This window comes from Helianthus annuus, chromosome 4, assembly GCF_002127325.2.
Source record: "Helianthus annuus cultivar XRQ/B chromosome 4, HanXRQr2.0-SUNRISE, whole genome shotgun sequence".
NCBI lineage: Eukaryota > Viridiplantae > Streptophyta > Magnoliopsida > Asterales > Asteraceae > Helianthus > Helianthus annuus.
In genome coordinates, this window is record NC_035436.2 from 165,896,593 (window position 1) to 165,909,853 (window position 13,261).

The 13,261-nt window shown below is 36.9% G+C and overlaps 1 protein-coding gene across 2 annotated transcripts; it reads right to left on the reverse strand.

Annotated features, from left to right (window-relative positions):
• Positions 1-5,441: 5,441 nt before the first annotated feature.
• Positions 5,442-7,376, reverse strand: LOC110935012 (adenylate-forming reductase 03009). Of its 2 annotated transcripts, XM_035988596.1 has the most exons (3): positions 6,506-7,376; positions 5,921-6,439; positions 5,442-5,857 (listed from the first exon to the last, which is right to left on the reverse strand). In XM_035988596.1, exons 1-3 carry the CDS (start codon positions 7,321-7,323, stop codon positions 5,659-5,661), a joined length of 1,536 nt encoding a protein of 511 aa, XP_035844489.1. In that variant the 5' UTR covers positions 7,324-7,376; the 3' UTR covers positions 5,442-5,658. The 2 variants fall into 2 exon arrangements, with proteins under 2 accessions (XP_035844489.1, XP_035844488.1); XM_035988595.1 differs by having other exon boundaries at positions 5,442-6,439.
• Between the last annotated feature and the right edge of the window lie 5,885 nt (positions 7,377-13,261).

Here is a 13,261-nt window from a genome sequence, read left to right on the forward strand (position 1 = left end):
GTTAGTCATTGTGGTTTGCACAAAATAACATACTTAGGTACTAATAGTTTAACAAACAATTAACGTTAATACCTCCAAACGTTACAAAACAAAAAATTAATACCCTAGAAGGTGATTTTAAACTATTAGTACCTAAGTATGTTATTTTGTGCAAACCACAGGGACTAAGTATGTAATTAACTCTTTATTATATTACTTTTTATTTTTTAAAAAGAACTTTTTTTATTAGAAACATTTTTTGAATTCAATTTTTTTTAACAAAGACAATTATTTTTGCGCGCCGGTTTTTACACGCTGTTTTTACGCCCGGCTTTTTCACACATCCTTTTTTTACGGGTCGTTTTTGCACGTCGTTTTTTACGCTCGGCTTTTTCAAAGGGTCGTTTTTTTAACGCGCCGTTTTTTACGTCCCGTTTTAAGGCAGTATTTTTTACGTCCCGTTTTTTTTCGCGGCGTTTATTCTCGCCGAATTCACGCCCTTGTTTACGTCCCGTTTTAACGCGGCGTTTTACGTTTAACTTTTTACGTTTTACGTTAAACTTTTAAAACTTTTACGTTTTACGTTAAACTTTTTACATTTTACGTTTTTACGTTTTACATTAAACTTTTTATGTTTTACGTTTTACGTTTTACATTAAAAAGTTTACGTTTTACATTAAAAAGTTTACATTTTACGTTAAATTTTTTACGTTTTACGTTAAACTTTTTAGGTCTTACGTAAAAAATTTTACGTTTTACATTTTACGTTAAAATTTTTACGTTTTACGTTAAACTTTTTACGTTTTACGTTAAATTTTTTAAATTTTTTACGTTTTACGTAACACTTTTTACGTTTTACGTAAAACTTTTTACGTTTTACGTTAAAAATTTTTACGTTTTACGTAAAACTTTTTACGTTTTACGTAAAACTTTTTACGTTTTACGTTTTACGTTAAACTTTTAACGTTTTACGTTTTATGTTAATTTATTTACGTTTTACGTTAAACTTTTTACGTTTTACGTTAAAAACTTTTACGCCAAACATTTTTTTACAGGCCCGTTTAAAAGCTTTTTTTACGCCAAACATTTTTTTTACGCCCGCCCCGATATGTGAAAAAACAATATCATAAACATTTTAACCTGCAGATCCAAAATTACTAACATCTCACAAATCACAAAACAAACAGTTATCAAATTTAATTAAACAAACACCACTCCCAAATGGGTTTCCAACAAAGATCAAAATTATATGAACTTGAAACCAAGTAATTTAGAAAACCCATAACAAACTTGGTCTAGTTCTTTTACATTCGAATCAAAATTTCAAAAATATGTAAAAGATTAAAAGTTAAAAACCACCAAGAACACTAGCTTACTTACCAATTGAACAATCCAAACTCTTACAGGCTTCAGAAGAACACCTTCAACAATTGACAAAACCAAAACCTTCAGTGACCACCCACTTGAAACCCATCACCATTGGAAAATCGACCACCACATGAAACCCATCAAAACCTACACTTACACCCCATTCTTTTCTCCTAAATCAGCGACCACCCACTTGAAAACCATCACCACTTGAAAATCGACCACCACATGAAACCCATCACCACAGAAAACGAACAAAACCGCAACAAATCTGAAGCTAGGGTTTCATTGGACCAAAATTCTCACAAATTCTCTACAAATTCTCTGCGTATATGTTGAATCAGTGAGAAAAACACTTGTTGATTCCTCCATCGCCGTCTCTTTCATCCCCTACCCCAAACCATTAGATCTATAAACATCGAAACCACCGTCGTGAGCACCGTCAACGGCGATGGTGGATCTGGTGAAAACCCATACACTGCAGAAGTGCTTTCCCCTTGCTTCACTTCCACCGAAACCTCTAACCGTCGCCGTACACCGCTCTGTTCAATAAGACTCGAGATCTGCTGCCGAAACGGACGTGGAAGATATAAAGTGGTGAGACTTGAGATTTCATGAAGATTGGAAATTAGAGATAGATCGACGGTTTTTTGATGTTTAGTGTTCTTGAAGATTGATTATGTAATTTAGAGAGAGATATATATTTTTGGTGTTGTAGTGTTTCTTGAATATTGATTAAGCAAATTAGAGAGAGAAAGATGATGCTTTTTGAAATGAAGATCTGAAATAAAAAAGGAGAGAGATGATGTATTAAAGACAAGATGTATTAAATGAAGAGAGAGATAGTGATTGAACATTTGGGGTAAATGACCATAATACCCTTTGGGTTGTCATATTCTGATTGGTTGAGATTGGTTCTCGCGGTTCTTACAACTGGAGGTGGTTCCTATTTTAGCGGCTCCCTATATATATATATATATATATATATATATATATATATATATATATATATATATATATATATATATATATATATATATATATATATATATATATAGGGGATGGTTCAAATGAAAACCATTTTTATTGCGAATACTCTAAAACTAACTAAAAAGGCCTAAAAAACACACAATTTTTTTTTTATTTTTTTCAATTTTTTTATTAAAATCGCAGGTTTTTTAATATAAAAAAACTTTTTTTTTTCAGAAAAAAAGATTGTAGTACACATGTGCACTACAAATTTTTTTTTTAAAAAAAAGTTTTTTTTATATACCTAAAATAGCGAAAATTGGTATGCAAAAAAATAAAAAATTTGGTATGTTTTTTTGGCTTTTTTAGTTAGTTTTCGAGTTTTCGCAATAACTAGTGGCTTTCATTTGAACCTTCCCCTATATATATTTCAATCTTCCTGATGTGTGGTCTATTAGTTTTAGGGTTTTCAAAGTTTTGTTTTCGTCTTGAGCGATCTCATCAGTTCTCGTTCTTCTCTCTTGTTCACTTATGCACATAGTTATCGTATTGTCTAGATCGTTCAGTAGTTTTGGGGTTTTCCCTCTGATCGTATTGATCAAAAGTATTTAGTGTTATTTGTGTATTTTCTATTTATCTTTGTGAGAACATTGTATTGTATCTCACGGTTGTAATTTTCTAGGGCTTTAATAAATCGGTTTGGGTAAATCTTATTGCCTGAGTCTTGATTCCAAGATTCTTTACAACTTGCCATTGCTTTAGAAAACATGAAGAAAGCCATTGGGGGTATCACGTTTATCGTTAGGTTATTCATGTTTTGGTTAATTTGGTTATAGGAAAATGTTGCCTATAATTCGGTTATAATCATATTCGATTTAAGGCTACATGGTATGAGGATGATCCTTCAAGGGAGGATGATCCGCCATGTCATCGCCACATCACCATCCTTGGGAGGATGGTCCATCCCACAAAACTAGTGGAAATGGGAGGATGATCCTAGATAATCCTACCCCACCACTTTTATATATATATTTTTTAATCTTCTACTTTTTTTAACATTTAACAAAAAAATTAAGAAAATGTTTTCGTTAATATTAAAACACAATACATAAACTTAAAAAAAATCCTAATAAATTAAAAAAAAAACATAAACCTAAAAAAATTTCAACCACTTTGATACTTCTTGATGATGTCGTTTTGTAGTTTTAGCAAAGTCGAACGTTTCGCCTCGGGATAATTATCGACATCCATCGTTAAAATTTCCCATTCCTTGAGCCGAATCTTTTCATCGGACAATCGAATTTTTTCTCCCGCCGCGCGTAACTTTTCTCCGGCACGCGAGACTTTTCTTCGATGGCCCGCTCCTTCGCCCTCGCCTTTTGGGTCGTGACCTCGGTATACGTTTTAAATTGTGTCATAAACTCGTCTATCTTTGGGTCCACCTTTTGCTTTTCTTTCTCCTTCGCCCGCTCCTTCTTTGCTTTGTCTCGGCCCGGGGACGCTCCGCTTCATGTACGGCGTATTCTTCTTCGTCGAACTCGGCGTCATCGTTTAAGTTTATGTGACACCTCGCGTTCGATCCACCCGCGCTATAACTACCGAATTCCGATGTCCTTTGCCGCTTCGCCATCTCCACCTCGTTCGGAATCAGCGCCCAGTTTTTGTGCGTTCACATAATTTCCCACGCACAAACGTGTGCGAACGTGGTACCCGCGTTCGACTTGTAAAGATCCAACGCCTTTTTAAACACATCCTCGTCGCTCATGCCGCTACGACGCCCACTTGAATATGTTTTATTATATTCTTCGCAAAACCTATTGACGAACCCATTCATTTTTCTCCACTTAGATGACACCGAGTCGATATCTCGATATGGGCCTTGGTCCATTAGCTCAAGGAACTTCGCCAAAACCGCATTCCAAAACCCCTCACCCATTTGATTATTACCTACAAAATATGTTACAAAAAATAAAAAAAAAACTAATACTACAAAATATAAACTAAAAAAAAAAGTTATTGTTACGAACCTTTTATCGGGTGTGTAGACATGCCTATGTAAGCCTTCGCTAAGGCTTTTTCATCGAGTTGCGTCTACGGTTTCGCCTTTGGTTTGGACGGTTGCTCACCCACCACTTGCTTGCCTTTTCTTCGTTTGCCTTTTGCGGTTGGGTCTCGGGAACAACTTCCACATCCTCGTTGTGTTTGGATCGTTCGGGTTGCGTCGGGTTCGGTTCGGGTTGAAAGGGTTGCGTCGGGTTCGGTTCGGGTTGAAAGGGTTGCGTCGGGTTCGGTTCGGGTTGAAAGGGTTGGATATTAAAAGCACCCCGCATCATCAATTGTTGTAGGGCTTGACTTTGTTGCGGTTGAGCAAAAACGTTCGGTGAGTGTTGGAATACGGCAAAGACGTTTGAGGAATATTGAGAGAATTGGTTTGGTTCGATCGTCGGATAGTATCCCAGAACCGAGAAAACATTCGGGATGTTCGGTTGGTTCGGGTTGTTTGGGTTGTTGGGGACGTTCGGGTTGTTGAAGGGATCCATGGTAGAATATAATTTTATAAAAGTGGAAGATGTTGGGGACGTTCGGGTTGTTCGGGTTGTTGGGGACGTTCGGATTGTTCGGTGTGGCACAGTGTTGGGAACGGCGACGGGGCTGGACGGGTGGGGGACGGTCCCCATACTGTCTAGCCTAAGTTAATAATTTCAGTTTTATTTTGATCAACTAATGGTAAAAATTGGTTATAAAAAGTCAACCGAACCATTTATTTCTCAGTTGATTCGGTTTTCTCCCCCTGCGTGAAAGTTTAAGTTTTACTAAATTGAAGCTAAGAGAGTTAGATGAAACCTCAAATGAAACAAATATATACATATACATGACATTCAACTCATTGGAGATCATCATTGTGGTCGAAATCAACGGACATGCTCTAAAAACACGAATTTTGACAGTGTATAAATCAGATATCACCTCTATTCCTTTTGGAATTTGGCAAACTTTGACTTGGCTTGAAGTTTCATATCCTCATTTCCACTATTACAACTTTTCGTTGAGGACTTCGCCTAGTTAACCGCCCTATTAGGCTATTATCACACCCATAAACCACTGACTAGAACTAGAAGCCCCATCCATTTATAAACCATCAATATTACATTTCATATATAAACCATACTTATATGTTTACAGGTAGATACACCATGCATTGAAAGTCTGTATGTCAGGGGACGTAATTAGCTTGTTATTGTTAGTCTCTTGGATACCAAACATGCTAGAGATCATCTTTCGACCCATAGAACGTCGAACAATGAACATTACAAGCCACTAGTTGGTAAATTTTTTTTCTAGCTAAGAGTCCCAAATGGGACCAAAAGCTGGGATCCCTTTACTCTTACAAGCAGCCACCACATCCCGACTACCTTCAGGGTTACTCGTTACAATCACCACCTCTGCACCCCAGCTCCTCGCGGCTGCAACACTCATCTCCGAAATATTAGGCCGCCCCATAACCGCAGTGTCATGAACTATCACCTTCTCCTTTGGATACCTACTCACCCACTCCTTAATTTCTTTCCCAAAGTTTTGTTCAATCCCTTTTGCCACCCACAACAAGCACACCTCCGCTGGACCTTGTTGTAGTAAGAAGGACAGAAATACACAAATACCAGAACCGGTTGCCACCACCAAAACACGATTGTACATGTTGACTAGATAAGGTAGACCCGCAAAATGGACTTGTCGAACCCATAAATGGCTTGGAGGGTTCGACACTAGTGATTTTGTAAAGTCACCAACGGCACCAGCTAGCATCATGTGCTCTTCTTTTCCATCTGAAATGATCCCAAAAGCATGCCATTCGGACATAGGGGAAGGACTAATCCGACCTAGTATCCCAGGTTTCACTCCTCCCGCGAACCTTATTATTGAGGCATGACCAGATGGTGCGGAGACTTTGACTGCAACCCGCCTCACTGTCACCCACGGGATGATGATTAGAATGGTTACAACCAAGGTTAACCAGAAAACTTGCTCCTTAACCAATTTTGATCCCATGTCTTTCCTGTATGATTTTGTTTCTGGTTCATATGACTTTGTCAGCACGATAAATGCCCAAAGAAGTATCAAAGAGCTCCAACCAGTGAACCGGTGAGTTCTTTCAAACACATTATGGTGGAGGTGGCGAATGAGTGGGAACGCAGCCAGGGAACAAAGGCAGAGAAGTGAGAGGATGGTGGAGGCAACGCCGATTATCAAATTTGACGTGTTGTCCCTATCTTTAAGGGTAAGAATTAGAGAATATGTAAGCCAAGCGACCGAAGAAACGCCACAACTACTATGTATCCCGCCTAAAGATTGAAGTAAAGAGGTGGTAGCGGTTTTGAGGCGTAAGGGCACCCAAGAATGGCCAAATAGGCTAACCGCGAGCCAAAACACTACGCGTAAGAAGGCTTCACTTCGACATAGTGTTAGAGCAAGAAGGTTGCCTATAGAGAAAAGGGTAGCATTGTCTCTAGCATACGGAAAACGTCCTGTGGCAGCAAGAACTAACCCGGTAATATTAAGAGCCAAACAAACCATAAAGAGTCTCTTATACACCGTGAACAAGCCTTGATCGAGCAAGATCACGGACAATCGAGACTCTTTCGGTTTAGTTGGCTTCGATACAACCTTCTTGCTCAGAGCTTTTGGGAGTTCTTGTTCTGGAGCTGAATTTGAGAATGGTAGCACACAGTGATTGTCTAACTCGTAGCCTTCTTCTAAGTTGATCATTACGTTGCCGTCGTCATCTTCATCTGCGGTTTCGACATCACAGAAATGGCTGCTGGCTCGACTAGTGGACCGTAAAATAATGGTACCTGAAGTTGGTACGATTCTTTTTGAAGATCCCCATTGAAGCCAAGAGTCTCGGCTAGCCGGAGGTGTATCGATGGCGAATGGATCCTTATGGGGCTGGATCTCAAAGGACACACCTCGGCAACTTGAAAACCTCTGATCCATGGCTTCTTTCATCATATCTCTTTTCTTGACGGTTTTTGAATAATGAACTGAAGAAGAAAATGCTTGTGGTCTGTTGCACAAGTTTCCCAAGTATATATATGCAAAACCTGTGCATTAACTGGTTGTACTGCATAACACTTTTTCAATGATATATATATCCCTCTTATGCACGTAATTCTATTACGTATATGCGTCGATCAGGTAACATTTTATCAAGAAGGTTTAAATAAATAGCATAAGTTTACATGAAAATAAATCAAGCTCGCACACAAATACAATATTAAATTATCAACACATCATATGTTACAATAAAAGTTAATATGGTGAATATTTATGTAATATTTAACATTTAAAATATATATTACACTCTACTCAAAAAATGTAGTTTTCAATATTCAGTAATATATATTATTTAGAAATAGATAATCTACTACTAAACTATACCTATTTGTTCACAATAAGAATTGACCTATCACCACTTATATAAACCGAGTTTTATTCAACAACTTAGTAGCGATGAGCCAAAGACCCTTTGGTTGATTCAAATTATATAAGAGCTTAAATTTTATTTTTAACAATAAATGTACGCTATAAAATTGGCATTAAGTGAAGCATTAAATAGGTTGTATATTATTGGCTAAGTTATATCCATCAACACTTTCATTTAATGGTATATTTGAAATTCATCTATAGACAAATTCGTACGTTCTTGTACGTTTATTCGACATTAATCACCAATTGGTTACGTGAAAAAATATGTATAAACAAATTTGAATGATATGATATAAAAATTATATTTAATAGTTTCTACAAATGTTATGTTTTCCATTATTTGACAAAAGATATATCAGTATAGTTGACATTTTTGATGGGATTAAACTCACCCATAACACAATAAGAGGCTCATCGACGTTGACTTCGCACTTAATCCGTGCAAAGACAATTAGATTAGAGTAAATTACTTTTTGAGTCCCTGTATTTTATGGTTTTAATTAGTTGAGTCTAAAAACAAAAAGTTTAACTGCGTCCAATTTTCTTGGATGTCTGTTAAGTCCCCCCACGTGCAATCCACGTGAGGGGTATTTTCATCCATTCTTGCCTATTAACCCTTCATTGTTCCTGTATTTATCTCACCAACCACCATTAAAACTCTATTTTTACCCCCAAATGTTACACTCGCTCACAATTCCATTGAAAAAATTCAATCCATCTCGTTGATCATCATATACAATCAAACGGAGAGCAATGGCGAATCTTCACGACATCTCAACGTGCTGTGTTCGTGATTATGCACAACATTTTGATCCGTATGCGGAGTATGGTAAGCAACTGAGAACCCAAATGTTATCTCTGTTTTAACATAAAAATTTTTATAGTAATTCTACCTCTATTTTACTTCATTTCAGTTGGTGAGCCTACAATGTTCAGCATTCAAATTTTCCATGGTGGGGAGTTTATGGTTAATGTGACATTTGTGCCTTTTCAACCATTGTACAATCCCGAATAATTTCGTATTCAATGAAACCTTTTGTTTTATTTCTGGGATTGTATAATTACATGTGACAATTGCTCATTTTAGTCCATGTACAATTTCAAACTCTCAAAGCTTTTCTAAAAGTAATTCGTAAACTGTTACGCAAAACGTAATCAGTTTAACGCAACATACACTCTGGAACAATGACATGAGCTAAACATACCCTAAATACCCTTTAGATAACTTAGAAATAAGTTTTGAAGGGTTCGGTATGGTAAAAACATGCTTATTCGAGCTCAGGGACTATTTGCGACAAAGTGCGAAAGTCTGCCTATTCTCGTATTTTTGAATATGGACCATGTACGCACATCCAAAAACTTTTGTAATCAATAAAATCTTGTATTTTATTGATAAGAATGCAAAAATATCAATCGTTGCGAAATTTGGGTCATTTTCGTGTTTGTTATAGCGTTTGACGTAATTATGCGAAAAACATAACCGTACAAACGAAAGAACCGACATCCATGATATTTTCGGGCAAAATCCAAGTTACGTATGCCTTAACACCTTTATAAAACTTAAAAAGTAGGTTAAAAGGTGTTAAAAGTAACAAAACGCGACGAAACAAGTCTAGGGGCCAAAGCTGCCAGGTTTCAAAAGTTGGTCTGAGGGTATGGCGGGGCGCGAAAGCCTAAGCCAAACCCGTCGCGAGTAGCCAAACCCTGCCAGTATCAGAAAAATGGTTTCAGTCCCTAGTTTCCTTTGCTTGGAGCCCAAGAACCAGATTTTTCCTGGTTTCTTCCATCTTGTGACATGTGTTTAAGCCACCCAAAGTTCATACCAACTCATGGAACACCTGTGATGATCTTATGGCTTCCAAAATACTATAAATACCAAGCTTAATTCACCTCATTCTTTGCTCAGTTCATCCCTTCTTTATCTCTTACTCAAAATTGGAGTTTTGCTTCTCTTTAGAGGCCTCCTACTGAGTTTCTTATCTTCCTAGAACACAAATAAGTGTTCTTCCTTAGTCTTGCTCATTATTTAAGCTTATTTTGAGCTAAAAGTCAAACAGTTGACTTCATGTTTAATTTTCGGTTCTGACCTTAATTGGTCAAGTCAAACTTCAATTGAACTTTGCAACGTGACCGAAATCATGAAGGTTGTAATCCTTAGCGATTGCACCTTCTGATTACCACGTTTACTAGTTGAAGTGACGAGTCAAAATTTCGGTCAAAGATAAACATAATGTGCATTTTTATGACGAAACCATTTTCGGGTATCAAAACACCAAGTTTTGATACCAAATCAGTTTTATAAACTTAGTTAGACATGTTTTGACATGTCTAACTCGTCACTTCTAGTTTAGTGCTTATTTCGGGTCGTAATTCGAGCGGTCTTGACCACCGATTTGACTTTCAAATCTGACCCGTTTGGTCGATCTTAGGATTCGACCAAACACATATTTGCGACCATATTTGTATAGGGAATAACCTACTGAGGTTATACCTTATAGTCATGTCGTTTGGTTAGTTTTATGATAAGTCGTTTATATGTTCTTAAAAATGACCAAAATGCCCTTTTTGCGCATAAATCCATTTTAAATATATGTAACCCAAGTTTTGACATATAAACTGATGTTACAACATTATTAAACATGTTTTGGAATAGAATACTTATCATAAGACATATTTAACCATCCGATCATATATTTACGCAAATGACCCGTTAAAGTAGTGTAAACTACCTTAACGAGTCAAAACGGGTCAAAAGCACTTAAGATCCTTTCTAAATCAGAATGTTAAGCTTAGTAAACCAAATCATATGAGTTCCAAGAATCATTTGGTCTATAAGACTTCATTCTATCTGAATCCTTCAATTATGGTCTCGACACACTAACATAAGTTATCCGACACATTAGGACACATTTGAGCTTTGTTATTTCAATTGATTCAAGGACGCTTACGCAATCCCAAGTGAGTACATAGCTCCCCACTTTTACATTTTTGAAAATGTTTTGGGGTGACTCATATATGCTAAATCATTTTCAAGTTTTAAAAACCAAAGTCGATGGTTTGTATAAAATAAACGATTTCAATAATGTGATCAACTTGTTGGTGTGTTATCCATGACACGAATGACATTCATTAGCTTTGGCCGAGCCGACCAATAGTATGTTATGGTACCATAGGACTGACAATCCCATTATCGGACTGTCCGCTTGATTTGGTGGAAAAGTTTGGGTAACGACAGAAACTGTTTCTGATTAACAAATCATGTGTTAATTTGTTAGTCTAGTTAAAGAGACCTTTCGAGGTCTATTAAAGATACCCCATGGGTGGTATAGATGAGTCACACAGGTTTGAATGTATTCATTAAAGAATGACCATAAGTTTTCACAATTAAAACACGGACAGTTTATTTATGATACAGACGATTGATTAATGACACGAACAAATGGTTTATGACACGTACAATGGTTTATGACACATACAATGGACGATTGGTTTATAACAAGGAAAAATGGTTTTGAACAATGTCATGCAATGATTTTCACTTAAAGATATAAACCATACAAAGTTTTCTTTTAAATCGACTTATTACTCGGTTTTACAAAACAAATGTTTTTGGTCAAGATTCATGGCTACAAGGTTTATATTTTACTTATATCAACTTATAAATTTGGTAAAATATGTTGCAATATCAAACACTTTTTGATTTCAATATTCATACTCGTCGACTCTCGAATTCGAACAAGGTATTGCAATATAAATTCAAAGCCATGAATTTGACACACAAAACCAATGTGCTCGCTAGCTTTTTATGCTGCCTGTCTTTTCACATATGTTTCTGGAGCTATTGTTTGATGACATGAATGCGTACTTAACATAGGATTGGACGCGGGCCTTAGTGACTTTAAAACATGAAAGACAATTTACTTGTATTTGTTCTCTGTTTATCCCAAGACAATGTGTTGTGAAACAATTCCTGTAACGTGACTCCCTAATGTTTCCGCCGTGGTTTGTTGTTTTACGCGATCAGGGTGTTACAGAGATTGGTATTAGAGCCATGGTTATAGGGAATTAGGTTATTAGTAATACTCTTGACCTAGTCTATAACCTTCCTAGGACCCTAACATGGGTTTTCTTGCGTTTAGATTCTTAATACAATACCATCACCTATCCTTGGGTGATTACCAAAAAACAAAACATAATTCATTCTCTAGAGTCAAAATTTTTCCAAAACCTCACAAGAAATCATCTATCCTTAGATGATTTGTTTTAGGCTTTTTAGCCTTTAATGTTTTCAAAATCCCATCAAAGTTTGGGCTTTAATAATGTGAACATGTGCAATCCGGAAGGGTGGATGCATGTACCATGAGTTTTTTGTTTAAGGCTAGAGTGTTCGTACAAATCCGCATCACCGACCTAGTCACTCTTACCTGGGAACTCTTGGAGTGAGTGTCCACTTATAGGCTTGTCACACCCCGATTTCCACGTGTCACCGGTGGGCCCGGTGTGGGGTACAGTGACGTAGTTGGCATCGTCATAGACAATCAACACAATATAATAATGCACAGCGGAAGCAGAATAGAAACATTTCAACTTTTAAATAAAGTGCAATAATAAATATCACAGTAGTTGAAATGGATCCACAGGCGGATCAAATAAAAGTAGAAATAAATAGTTCAACAGATAATTTTCGTCCGAGTTTGCGAGACTATAGTAGACGCTCTTAGGAAACAACCAGCCTATTCCGTATAGTACCTGCACTTAACCTTTTGGGAAAAATACGTCAGTTTACACTGGTAAATACAAATCGACTGACTCATTTTGAAAATGATAAAAATTTATTTAAATGCACAAGGCATAAATATTTTTATTAACTTGGGATAATTATATAATATAAACTTGTGAACGATTTACATGCACTCGTATCTCTGGTGGCCCGGGATCTACTGTCCGGGCTAGAGATTAAATGACACACCACATTAAAGAGTTATACACGTCGGGTGTACGCCTACACCCCGTGCTCTGGTCGTGGCCATCTCGTAAGATAATGCCAAGGATATCCGGGACATGGTCAATAACCCCCCAAAGCCTTTAAGTAAGACAAAACTGTTTAAACGAAGTCGCACAAGCTATTCAAGACTGTACACCTATAAGGCGCAGGACTTGTGCGCCCGATCAAGCGGTATTTTAAATACCGTACCCCAAGCCCGTATAGGGAAAATAAGTCAAAATGTATTTACCTGAGCAAGTATAAGTCACAAACGATAAGTGTTGGTAGCTTTTACCGGGCCTCCTAATCTGGAACAAAGGTTTATAATTAACCTATTAGATTCCTAACGGCCTTTTATTTAAGCTTAAGCTTTGACCGGTTAGTTTTAGGAATGATACGGTTTACGCACGATTAAGCGAAAGACCGGATAGAATATGATTTAGACCCGACAAGTTTGATTACTTGTATAATATGGGT

Excerpts from the sequence above, each read along its gene's own strand:
- LOC110935012 (XM_035988595.1), bottom strand. The coding sequence starts at position 7,323 with ATGATGAAAGAAGCCATGGATCAGAGGTTTTCAAGTTGCCGAGGTGTG. Across the intron at positions 6,440-6,505 it reads TGCCTTTGTTCCCTGGCTGC|CTCTTTGATACTTCTTTGGG; the intron begins GTTCCCACTCAT and ends CACTGGTTGGAG.